Source organism: Oncorhynchus keta, chromosome 28 (genome assembly GCF_023373465.1).
Source record: "Oncorhynchus keta strain PuntledgeMale-10-30-2019 chromosome 28, Oket_V2, whole genome shotgun sequence".
In the NCBI taxonomy this organism is placed as follows: Eukaryota; Metazoa; Chordata; class Actinopteri; order Salmoniformes; family Salmonidae; genus Oncorhynchus; species Oncorhynchus keta.
Genome location: NC_068448.1, coordinates 34453902 through 34466681, shown reverse-complemented (window position 1 = coordinate 34466681; position 12780 = coordinate 34453902). Strand labels below are relative to the sequence as shown.

The following is a 12780-nucleotide window of genomic DNA, read 5'->3' as shown; positions in this document are numbered from 1 at the left end:
CAGAGGCAAACTGTTTATTTTCCACTTAATTTTTTTTATTACACACAAAAGAAAACAAAAGAAGCATTGCAACACACAATGAACCAAATGCTGACAAAAAGTCAATGCACCAGGAAGAAGTGATGTACAAATAATAATTATTCAAATTACCATGGAATTTTAATAATAACAATAATAACAATGCACCCTGATGAAAACAAGCCAAAACTTTACTTCATATCATTCATAAATAGATTAGAAATCTGTCAACCGAATTAAATAGCATTACAACATTGTGAAACATGTTCTTCAACTAAAGGAAATGGGTTCTCTCATCGCTGTCTTTACAAATAAAATAAGTCATTTTTGCAGGTTTGTGCGCAAATGAAATATCTACCTGGCAACCATACCATAGAAACTTAAATTGTGCTACAGTGAAAAACTAAAATGTTTTAAGAATGAAATGCATTATTTATTTATTTCACAACAAATTATAAGGATTAAAATCAACACAATTCTAAAACACCTAATGAAACTAGTCAAAAACTTTAAAACCCACTGTTATGTTTTTATCTTTAGTAACATTTCACATTTAGCAAGTGGTGTTGGGGAGTGGGGGGGCATGGTCCGCTGGACCAGGAGAGGTTTAAAGTAAGGGAGAGGTTTCACCTTTGACCTCTTCAGTCCAGTAACATCCTGAGGCCAGTGCAGAGGGTGTCCAAAATGGCTCTCTATTCCTCATCGAGTGCACTACTTTTGACTAGAGTAGTGCCCTAGCTAGGGAATAGGGTACCATTTCAGACGCAGACACTCTCTCTCAGAGAGCCCCCAATAACAACTGGGGAACTGAATCATTTGCAGTCTTTGTATTTCTCTCTTCATTATAGAGGAGTTAGCCTGGTCCCAGCTCTATTTGTGCTGTCTTGTCAATTTATATGGCCATTGTCACCATAGAAGTTGCAAAGACAGCACAAACAGATCTGGGGTCAGATTTAGTGTGTATTCCCTCACTGAATCCAGCCCGCACAAAAATCACATAACCAGACAAAATAATGTAAAAAGCAAGGGGATTGCGGTTAGATACACACATCTGGGCATAGGGGGCCAGGTTCCATCTTGGTAGATATTTACAATCACTCTGAGAAAAGAAAAATGGGACACTTGTGTTTCTCCCCTCCAGACCTACAACGACCCCTTTGTCAAAACAAAGACAGACATTTTTGGGGGGGGTTCGTGTATGGTATGTTGATGTGAGCTTAAAGCTCAACCCCCCACAAAATGGAACGTTCATGGAAAAAAATAAGCAAGGCTCCTGTCCAGTCTAAGTGCTTGGCAAAAAGGTGAAGTAGTAGCAGACTTTGGGATTTTAAAAATCCTTCAGAAAAAAAACAAGCTGGAGGAAAAAGATACATTGACGTTGTTAATGAATGTTGGAAAACTCCTTGGAGTCTTGACTTATGGAGGTCCACCAGCTTCAAGTGAGGTAGAGAGGCTTGTCCCGAACTCCCATGCCACTGCTGATGAAGAGAACAAAGAAAAGATGCTGTTAAAACAGGCAAATGTTGGTCCAGGAACCAAAGCATCGAATGACAGTCTTAAAACTATTTACTCAATTCTGTATGATTTATTTGGTGGCAAAGTAGTTGTGTGTCACTAGCATAGCAGTGGAAGTGAATGAACAGTGACGCTGCATGATCTTGTGCTGGAAGAATGCATGCATGCTCAAATACCTACATTCCATATAACAATGTGTACTAAGTCAAACAAAGGGAAACTTCATTGGATGTCACACTTTCTCACAGTGTAGGGAAAAGTGTTATTTCACTACTACCGCTTTTGAATAAACAGCACGACTCAGCCTCAAGCCTCACTCATCTGGCAAAGCACTGTTGATAAAACTGTTCCTTGTCCCAGTATACTAGGTTATCACGACGTGCTCACCTGCAGTGGTTGGGTCCACAGTCCCGGTTGCAGTATTCGCCATCCCAGTCGGGCTTCTGTCCATGCCCTGGGTTGGGCGCCCCCGGAGACTGAGACCCGCCCACACTGTTCTGGTAGTCCTGAATGTGAGAGAACCCCTGGAGCAGAAGAGGAAACAGAAGAGTGCTCTCTTAAAAACCACTACCATTTCAAATGTTCCAATGTGGTTGGAGTGCCCAATAGGAAGAGGTTCACGTCCACTGCAGGGAATGGGGTAATGCTCAATTTACTTTAAGTTGGGGAATAAGTGGACACTGGCTTCATTTCGAATTGATCCCTAACCCTGGTGCAGATCTAGGATCAGAATGGATACCATGGTCTTTAAGATTTTTTCCTATTATTAATAATAGTCCAATCACCCGGTGTTATGAGATCCTGAAAGCAAACATTATATCAGTGCTCTATCACCTATTTCAAATGTTTCCACAACACTACAGGGCTGACCACTAATGAACAGAGATAGGACTAACCTGTTGGCTGAGAGGAGGTGAGTGCAGAGACCCCTGGAGCCCCATTGAGTGTGACTGGACCTGCTGCATGCGCAGAGAGCTCTGGTGCAGGGCGAGCTGGGAGGGATGAAGGGGCGGGCTGATCTGGAAGGGGGAGGGGGGAGAGGCACTCATGCTGGGCGGCAGCATCTGGGATTGGCTGAGGGTCCGGGTCAGGGCATGGCGGGGTGGCCCGGCGAAGCTCTGCAGGTCCGACATGGGGAAGGAGCCGGGCCCCAGACCGTAGGGGGAGGAGGGCTGCGGAGGCATGCTGTACAAGGGCTGCTTGGGGGGCAGCATGTGGGAGGGTTGGCTGCTTTGGGCACTTTTTGTTTCGACGGGGTCGTCGTAGGTCTGGAGGGGAGAAACAAAAGAAATAGGAAGTAGGAAGAGTTAGAGAAAGCACAAATAGTTATATGTGTAAATGTGTAAAAAATGTAATGATATCATATACTGTTGGAGAGTGGACTCTCCCCCTAAAACTCATCTCTCATCTATGGAATAAATTAGTCAAACACATTCATTCAACTCTTCCCATTATCTTTGACTACAATGGCCACAGCAGAAAGAGACGAGTTTACAAGCCGTAGCCCCAGTCAGTGTTATTCAGGATTGTATTCATTAGGGCACAACATAGTAAAACATTTTAACATTTTGCGTGATGCAAAATGTGAACCAATGTTTCTTATTGGACAAGTTCAGATAGTACCTCCCCTGTTTTGGCCTGTTTGCTTCTGTATCGTACCCTAATGAATGCAACCCAGAACTGCCAGGTCATGTATCATGCGACTTATAGGCTCCTTATGTATATCGTGGGTGAATCATTCAGAGCAGGTGCAGCCCTCGTCTTGCCCCCCGCCCCCCAACCCACACCCAACCCAGACCCTATGATGAGCTGTCAGATTGCTTATCTGCACCTATCAGTGTTGATTACAGGGGTAATGGAGCCCATTTGTATGAATTGTGCCGCCATATAATGATCAGTGGACACCATGACAGTTGGATGGGAATAGAGAGAGGGCGTACACACACACACACATAGAGAGAGGGAAATGAGACTGTGTGCCAGGAGAACAAATGGAATGACAAAAGGAATCTCCCAGACGCTACATTGTGGCCTGTTAACGCGACACGGCACTAAACAATGCAATTCCACCATTCCTTCCTTCCTTCCTATCCATGTTGCTGCACCGGAGATAGGGCTCCATTACTCATAGGCAAAAAGGAGAAAGCCATAAATCTAAATTAGCAGTGGGGTGTCACGCGGAGAAAACGCAACAAAAACCCAATTATGTGTAGTATTGAATTGGATGCACATTCTTGTATAAGCAGTGAAACAGAAGACATGATGGATGCATCAATAACAAGAATAAACCATTAGTTCCATTCATGTGTCTTGTATGAACAGGCATAGCTCAACTGTAGAGAAACATAGGACTATGTCTGGACAGACCAGATAGAATTAACATTTCATGCAATGACATACAAAGATATTGGCTCAATGGAATACGGTGTACATATAGTACATACATACATACATACATACATACATACATACATACATACATACATACATACATACATACATACATACATACTGAATACACAGGGCATACATACAGTAAGCTTCGCAAGCACTAAAATCACTAAACTCCCTTTCTAACAAAGCTTTATAGCTTCATACCCTTTGGTGCATAAGGGAGAGAATAGTATGACCTTCCTCTATCAGAACAACTGTCCCAACCCCCAACCTATGGAAATAAGGTATTGTCCCCATGGTATACAGTATTGTTGCAACACCCCACCTCCACTCTTCTTTAGCCCCTCCCCCGCCATTAGCCAAGATTTTCCATCCAATCCATCATCACTCTAAGCAAGCCTGGTGTGTCATAAGTGTTACCTTGGAAACCAGACTCGCTCTGTACGTGGCAAGGGCTTTCAGGTACTCTTTCTTGGCCGCCTCGGTTCTCCTCTTGTACGCCTGGAAATCAAAGAAGAAGGAAAATGAGAAGAGGTCTACAGACATACTCACAAATGTCTCCCTTTCCATACATCATTTCAAGAGGGCTTCCTCCACAGTCATTTAGTACACACTCTTATCCAAAGCAATTAGAGTTAAGTGCCTTGCTCAAGGAAACAGACAGATATTTCACGCTGTCGGCTCAGGGATTTGAACCAACGAGCTTTCAGTTACGGGCCTAACGCTCTTAACCGCGAGGCTACCTGCTGCCCAAACATTGTATATATAGAAGAAAAATGAACTCGAACTCTCCATAATTTTAGCGCTACAATAGACATTGCATCACACACTCAAAAGGTTTGTGCAATTCAAAAAATGTATAAATGTGGTCAATGCCTTCGTGCTCCAATCAAGTGCATCAGTTATGTTTAAAATAATATTGTGTGTGTGTGTGTGTGTGTTTGTGTGTTCATGTGCGTGTGGTGTGCACCCAGGTGCGTACACATGCGTGTCTGTTTGTGTACATTTCTGTGTGCTTGCGTACATGCACATGCGTGTGTGTGTATGCAGGTATGTGTGAGTGTGTGTGTGCGCGCATGTTGGTCTGTGTGTATATTGAGGCGGGTTGTAAATAACAAGCCCAGTAAGCCCCAGGAGAGAAGAGTTGTGGGGTAGATGGAACTTAAGCCCTGACGCACCATTAGTAGGTAAACCACCACAATCATTAGAAAACAAACTGAACGGTCTACGATTAAGACTATCCCAGCAAAGATACATTAAAAACTGTAAAATCTTATGTTTCACCGAGATGTGGCTAAACGACGACACGGATAATATAGAACTGGCTGGCTTCTCCGTGCATCGGCAGGACAGAGCAACTACGTCTGGTAAAACGAGGGGAGGGGGTGTGTGTTTACTTGTCAATAACTGCTGGAGCAGTCTAATATTAAAGAAGTCTCAAGGTATTGCTTGCCTGAGGTAGAATACCTCATGATAAGCTGTAGAACACACTATCTACCAAGAGTGTTCTCATCTATATTATTTGTAGACATCTACAGTATTTACCACCACAAACCGATGCTGTATAAGGCCATAAGCAAAGAAGAAAATGCTCCTCCAGAAGCGGCGCTCCTAGTGGCCGGGGAATTTAATGCAGGCAAACTTAAATCCGTTTTACCTCATTTCTACCAGCATGTCACATGTGCAACCTGAGGCGAAAAAAACTCTAGACCACCTTTACTCCACATACAGAGACGCATACAAAGCTCTCCCTCGCCCCCCATTTGGCAAATCTGACCATAATTCTATCCTCCTGATTCTTACAAGCAAAAACTAAAGCAGGAAGTACGAGTTACTTGATCAATATGGAAGTGGTCAGATAACGCGGATGCTACACTACAGGACTGTTTTGCTAGCACAGACTGGAATAGGTTCTGGGATTCATCCAATGGCAATGAGGAGTATACCGCCTCAGTCACTGGCTTCATCAATAAGTACATTGACGACATCATCCCCACAGTGACCGTACGTACATATCCCAACCAGAAGCCATGGACTACAGGCAACATCCGCATCCAGCTAAAGGCTGCTGATCTGCTGCTTTCCAGGAGCGGGACACCAACCCAAACACATAAAAAAATCCCGCTATATACACTCAGACGAACCATCAAACAGGCAAAGTGTCAATACAGGACTAAGACTGAATTCCACTACACCGGCTCTGATGCTCGTCGGATGTCGCAGGGCTTGAAAATGATAACGGACTTTAAAGGGAAACCCAGCCATGAGCTGCCCAGTGACATGAGCCTACTAAACGAGCTAAATGCCTTTTATGCTCGCTTCGAGGCAAGCAACACTGAGGCATGCATGAGAGCACCAGCTGTTCCAGACAACTGTGTAATCACACTCTCTGTAGCCGATGTGAGCAAGACCTTTAAACAGGTCAATATTCACAAAGCCGCGGGACCAGGCGGATAACTAGGACGTGTACCCAAAGCATGACCGGACGAACTAGCAAATGTCTTCACTGACATTTTCAACCTCTCCCTGACCGAGTCTGTAATACCTACATGTTTCAGACAGACCACCATAGTCCCTGTCCCCAAGAAAGTGATGGTAACCTGCTTAAATGATTACTGTCCCATAGCACTCATGTCGGTAGCCATGAAGTGCTTTGAAAGGCTGGTCATGGCTCACATCAACACCATCATGACGGAAACCCTAGACTCACTCCAATTCGCATACCACCCCAACAGATTCACAGATGACAAAATCTCAATGGCACTCCACACTGCCCTTTCCCATTCTGGACAAAAGGAACACCTATGTGAGAATGCTGTTCAGTGAATACAGCTCAGCATTCAACACCATAGTACCCACAAAGCTCATCCCTAAGCTAAGGACCCTGGGACTAAACACCTCCCTCTGCAACTGGATCATGAACTTCCTGACGGGCCGCCACCACGTGGTGAGGGTAGGCAACGATTCTCAACACCGGGGCCCCTCATGGGTGTGTGCTTAGTCCCCTCCTGCACTCCCTGTTCACCCATGACTGCGTTGCCAAGCATGACTCCAACACCATCATTAAGTTTGCTGACGACAATAGTGGTAGGCCTGATCACCGACAACGATGAGACAGCCTATAGGGAGGAGTGTGGTGCCAGGACAACAACCTCTCCCTCAACGTGAGCAAGACAAAGGAGCTGATCGTGGACTATAGGAAAAGGAGGACCGAACCCATTAACGGGGCTGAAGTGGAGCGGGTCATGAGTTCCTTGGTGTCCACATCAATAACGAATTAATGGTCCAAACACAACAAGACAGTTGTGAAGAGGGCATGACAACACCTTTTCTCCTTGAGGAGACTGGAAAGATTTAGCCTGGGTCCCCAGATCCTCAAAAGGTTCTACAGCTGCACTATCGAGAACATCCTGACCGGTTGCATCACCGCCTGGTATGGCTACTGCTCAACATCTGACCGCAAGGCACTACAAAGGGTAGTGCGTACGGCCCAGTACATCACTGGGGCCAAGCTTCCTGGCATCCAGGACCTATATACAAGGCAGTGTCAGAGGAAGGCCCAAAAAACTGTCAAAGACTCCAGTCACCCTAGTCATATAGACTGTTCTCTCTGCTACCGTAGGTACCGGAGTGCCAAGTCTAGGACCAAAAGGCTCCTTAACAGTTTCTACCCCCAAGCCAATAAGACTGCTGAACAATCAAATGGCCACCCCACCCCCTCTTTGTTTTTTCACTGCTGCTACTCACTGTTTATTATCTATGCATAGTCACTTAACAAATTACACCGACTAACCTGTGCCCCCGCAAATTGATTCGGTACCGGTACCTCCTGTATATAGCCTCGTTATTGTAATGTCATTTTCTTGTGTTACCTTTTTATTTACATTTTTCTCCTTTAGTCTTTTTAGTAAATATTTTCTTAACTCTATTTCTTGTACTGCATTGTTGGTTAAGGGCCTGTAAGTAAGCATTTCACGGTATACCTGTTGTATTCGGCGCATGTGACAAATACGATTTGATTTGATTTGATTTACAGTGAATACATCATAATGGATTTCAATTCCAGATGGAGCAGCATGGCAGCATTTTGATTGACAGCTGACTCTACAATGCATACAAATAAACACATACAGCCGGCTCAACAAAAATGAGCTGATTAAGAATTTGAACTGAAATTATATTGTTTCAGTATCGGTGTGAGATAGTGTTTTCTAGTCATAGGACATAAAAGAGAGGGAGCTAAACTACAACAAGAAGATATTTCATAAGGATCTGATTGCAATTTGTGTTTTAGGGTTATTTTAGCTGTGTGGCCTTAACGTTCAAAGTTGTAAGTGGATATACACAGGCAATGCTTTGGTTGAAAATCTTTTGTTGTAGTGCGCACACATAACAACTTCATTGTCCATGTTACAGCGAACAACATAAATGTGGTTTCTTCACCGTTGAGACGAGCACAGGTTCAAACTGCAGTGCCCCTGGATGGAGAGCATATTGTGGTGTTAAAGGTCTTGATCAAGGGCCCAACAGTAGGGGAATGTCTTTAAGATGTGAACCCAGCAGCCCTCCAGTTGCCAGGTCAATTCTTCCCTTTATTCCATGACATGAATGATGCAATATCATAATAACTGATGCTTTGAAGACCTTGCCTACATACTTACGGACGGACCTAGAGAGCACCAATGGTCATTTCTTTATGCTCAGTTCTATGTAGAATATTTGGCTATGGGTTCATTTGTCACACCTCCCTGATAGTTAGTATTCCTTAATGACATTTTTACACAATAACGATATTACTAAAGACTAACGAGAGCAAATGCATGGTGAAAGGTAACATCTCCATGAGAAATCCCTTAAATAAACGTCTTATTTTAGCAATTGCTTTTGAGACTGATGGGTGGAGAAGAAGATTAACGATACAGCTTATTTTCCTTAATAGACTGATACAGATACCGTTCCTTCATAAAGTATTCATACCCCTTGACATTTTCCACATGTGGATGTGTTACAGTCTGAATTTTAAATGGATCAAATTTGGATTGAAGTGGAATTATGTTTTTAGAGTCAAAAAGATATATACAGTGTATATAAAAATGAAAAGTGAACAGTATTCAACTCCTTTTGTTATGCCAAGCCTAAATAAGTCCGGGAGTAAAAATGTGCTTAATAAGTCACATAATAAGTTGATGGATTCACTCTGTGTGCAATAACAGTGTTTAAACCCATTTATGAAGGTCATACCAAGGATCATTTTGCTATTTGATATAGAAATGTAAGACCCCTTGAAGTACCCCCCGAAAAATATATACACATAAAAAAAAAAATGTATTTGGCCTTTCTACTATTAGCCCATACAAACACACTGAATAACAGATTCACTACATGGAACAACAGAGAGGAAGTTTGTTCCGAAGAGTCTGTCCTATATCTGAGAGATATAAGAGAGATCAGGAAACATTTGTAATTTTTGGCACTTAACAGTCTCCATAAAAAGTGCATTCGGAAACTATTCAGACCCCTTGACTTTTTCCACATTTTGTTTTGTTACAGCCTTATTCTAAAATGGATTAAATCACCCCCCCCCCCCACCCCATTAAGGGTAGCCTAGTGGTTAGAGCGTTGGACTAGTAACCGAAAGGTTGCAAGTTCGAATCCCAGAGCTGACAAGGTACAAATCTGTCGTTCTGCCCCTGAACAGGCAATTAACCCACTGTTCCTAGGCTGTCATTGAAAATAAGAATTTGTTCTTAACTGACTTGCCTAGTAAAATAAAGGTACAATTTACATTTTAAAAAATCTACACATAATGACAAAGCAAAAACGATTTATATTGTACTTGTGCAAATGCATTCAAAAAAACGGAAATATCAAATTTACATAAGTATTCAGACCCTTTACTCAGTACTTTGTTGAAGCACCTTTGGCAGCGATAACAGCCTCGGGTCTTCTTGGGTATGACTCCACAAGCTTGACACACCTGTATTTAGGGAGTTGCTCTCATTCTTCTCTACAGATCCTCTCAAGCTACGTCAGGTTGGATGGGGAGCGTTGCTGAACAGCTATTTTCAGGTCTCTCCAGAGCTGTTCAATCGAGCTCAAGTCCACACTTATCCCGAGGGTCGTTCTCCTGTTGGAAGGTGAACCTTGGCCCCCAGTCTGAGGTCCTGATCTCTCTGGAGCAGGTTTTCATCAAGGATCTTCCTGTACTTTAATCCGTTCAGCTTTCACTCGATCTTAACTAGTCTCCCAGTCCCTGCAGCTGAAAAACATCCCCACAGCATGCCGCTACCACCACCATGCTTCACCTTAGGGATGGTGCCAGGTTTCCTCTGGATGTGGCGCTTGGCATTCAGGCCAAAGAGTTCAATCTTAGTTTCATCAGACCAGATAATCTTGTTTCTCATGGTCTGAGAGTCTTTAGGTGCCTTTTGGCAAACTCCAAGCAGGCTGTCATGTGCCTTTTTACTGAGGAGTGGCTTCCGTCTGGCCATTCTACCATAAAGGCCTGATTGGTGGAATGCTGCAGAGATGATTGTTCATCTGGAAGGTTCTCCCATCTCCACAGAGGAACTCTGGTGCTCTGTCAGAGTGATCATTGGGTTCTTAGTCACCTCCCTGACCAAGAAAACCATCGTGTTAGTGAGAGTCTCATCTTTCAATAGAAGGGTCATAATAGTTTGTAGGCCAATTTTGTGAGAAGACCAATTTTCGGGATGTCACATGGTCTGACAAACTTCGCTCTAGCTCTGTCACCTTTCACCACAGATGCGGAAGTGTGACATCGGTGGATGTGGTGAATTGAGACGCATCCAATGATCTCTCAGATCTCTCTTAAACGGACATATTTTTATGTGACTTTTGAATGACTACCTAATCTCTGTACTCCACACATACAATTTTCTGTAAGGAATTTCAAACAGATTCAACCACAAAGACCATGGAGGTATTAAAATGCCTTGCAAAGACGGGACCTATTGGTAGATAAAATACATTTTAAATAGCAGACATTGAATATCCCTTTGAGCAGGGTGAAGATATTAATAACACAACATTGTAATTATTTCACAATACTAACCCATATGACAGATCGAAAAGAAGGAAGCCTGTACATAATAAAACAATTCCAATACATGCATCCTGTTTGCAATAAGGCACTAACGTAAAACTGCAGTAAAAAATAATTTTACTTTATGTCCCGAATACATGTTTTGGGGCAAATCCAACACAACACATCACTGAGTACCACTCTTCATATTTTGAAGCATGGCGGTGGCTGCATCATGTTATGTGTATGCTTGTCATCGGCAAGGAACAGGGTGTTTTTTGGATTTTTAAAAAAAGAATAGAGCTAAGCACAGGCAAAATCCTAGAGGATCTGTATGCTTTCCAAAAAACTCTGGTAGACAAATTCATCTTTCAGGAGGACAATAACCTAAAACACAAGGCAAAATATACACAGGTGTTGCTTACCAAGATGACATTGAATGTTCCTGAGTGGCCTAGTTACAGTTTTGACTTAAATCGGCTTGAAAGCTGTGGCAAGACTTGAAAATGTCCACCATCTCTCCCATCTTTATATCCTACATAATAAAATGTAGCTTCAACTGTTTTCAATTGAAAATCCAGATGACAACAACTGCTGTGGGTGTCGCTTCAGGCAACTTAGTTAGTACCTTGCCCTACAATACAATATAGGGGAAACGTAATATTCCATTCTAGATTAGAACTCACATGATAGGCTCTGCTCTATATCAGCTGCTGTCAGGACAGTTAGAAGGAGGTACACCTTTGCAGTGGGTGTTTTTTCTGTCAAAAACAGGTTTGTCTGTAAAACATCTAACTTCATTTGACTACATCAATTTAATTTTCTACTGTTGCTGCTACACATGGAGGCTCTTCTTGTGTTTCCTCTTTGGCTCAAATACATTTTTTTTATGAATAAAATACATTTAATGAGAGTCAAGGGACCGGGGATAAACAGACTGATTTTCTTGAGAAAAGAGCAGAACTAGCTCATTAAAGGTGAGTTCTATCTGCTAGTGCACGGGCTCCATCTGCTGGGAACTCAGCAATGTGTGTATGTGTGTACCTGTTTCTGCTCCTCCCCCAGGCTGTCCCACATGGAGGCCACGATCTTGGACACATCCCCGAAGGTGGCGTTGGGGTTGGAGCCCTTGATGGCCGCCTGGGTGTCCCTGAAGAAGAGGGCGTAGGCTGACACGGGCTTTGACGGCTCGTTGGGGTCCTTTTTCTTCTTCTTCTTCTGCGGTTTGGGCTTGGGCTTCGTCATCTCCGAGGAGGGCCGCTTCTCCCCTATCTGGAAGAGGCAGAGAGAGGATTGTAAGCAACGACTGACATAAAAGTGCTGATCTCAATAAAAACGGTTTATAGTGGTTCCGCCTATTCTACTTCCATGGTTAGTCATCCTAAAATTATAACAGATAACTGTGGAAGCTGAGATGTAGATGGTACCTTAATCTTTTGTTTTCTAGGTAAATGGTAGGTAAGGGGGCCTGTCATTGTAAATGCCCTGTATCGAAAGAAACAGTACTTGAACCAATCTTCTCACAATGGTATCCCCAACAAGACAGTGGAAAGACAGGTCAGATATTTCCTTGTAGGGAAAATCTTCGACAAGGAAGGAGAGAAACACTGTCGTATTAATCACAAATACGACATCGATGGAACAGGACTGATCGGTCGGTACCCTTCACAAACACAAAGAACAGATTAGAGAAGGAGGGTTCTGAGAAACCAAGAGCCCCTTCTTCTGAGAAGAGAAAGAAAACAAATCAGTTACTGAGAACGAGGGTGAATGGTGGCTGACATTTCTGGACACCCTCATCTGAGTCT

General features: G+C 43.2%; 1 protein-coding gene across 2 annotated transcripts in view; it reads right to left on the bottom strand.

Moving 5' to 3' along the window:
- The window catches only part of LOC118361087 (thymocyte selection-associated high mobility group box protein TOX-like), a 127181-nt gene continuing 114401 nt past the window's right edge, over positions 1–12780 (bottom strand). For both annotated transcript variants that reach the window (XM_035740839.2, XM_035740840.2), the window contains 5 exons: positions 12017–12244; positions 4348–4428; positions 2430–2801; positions 1921–2057; positions 1–1496 (listed from right to left, as the gene is read on the bottom strand). In XM_035740839.2, coding sequence (XP_035596732.1) covers positions 1454–1496; positions 1921–2057; positions 2430–2801; positions 4348–4428; positions 12017–12244 — 861 coding nt within the window. In that variant the 3' untranslated portion in view covers positions 1–1453. The remainder of the gene's footprint in view (positions 1497–1920; positions 2058–2429; positions 2802–4347; positions 4429–12016; positions 12245–12780) is intronic.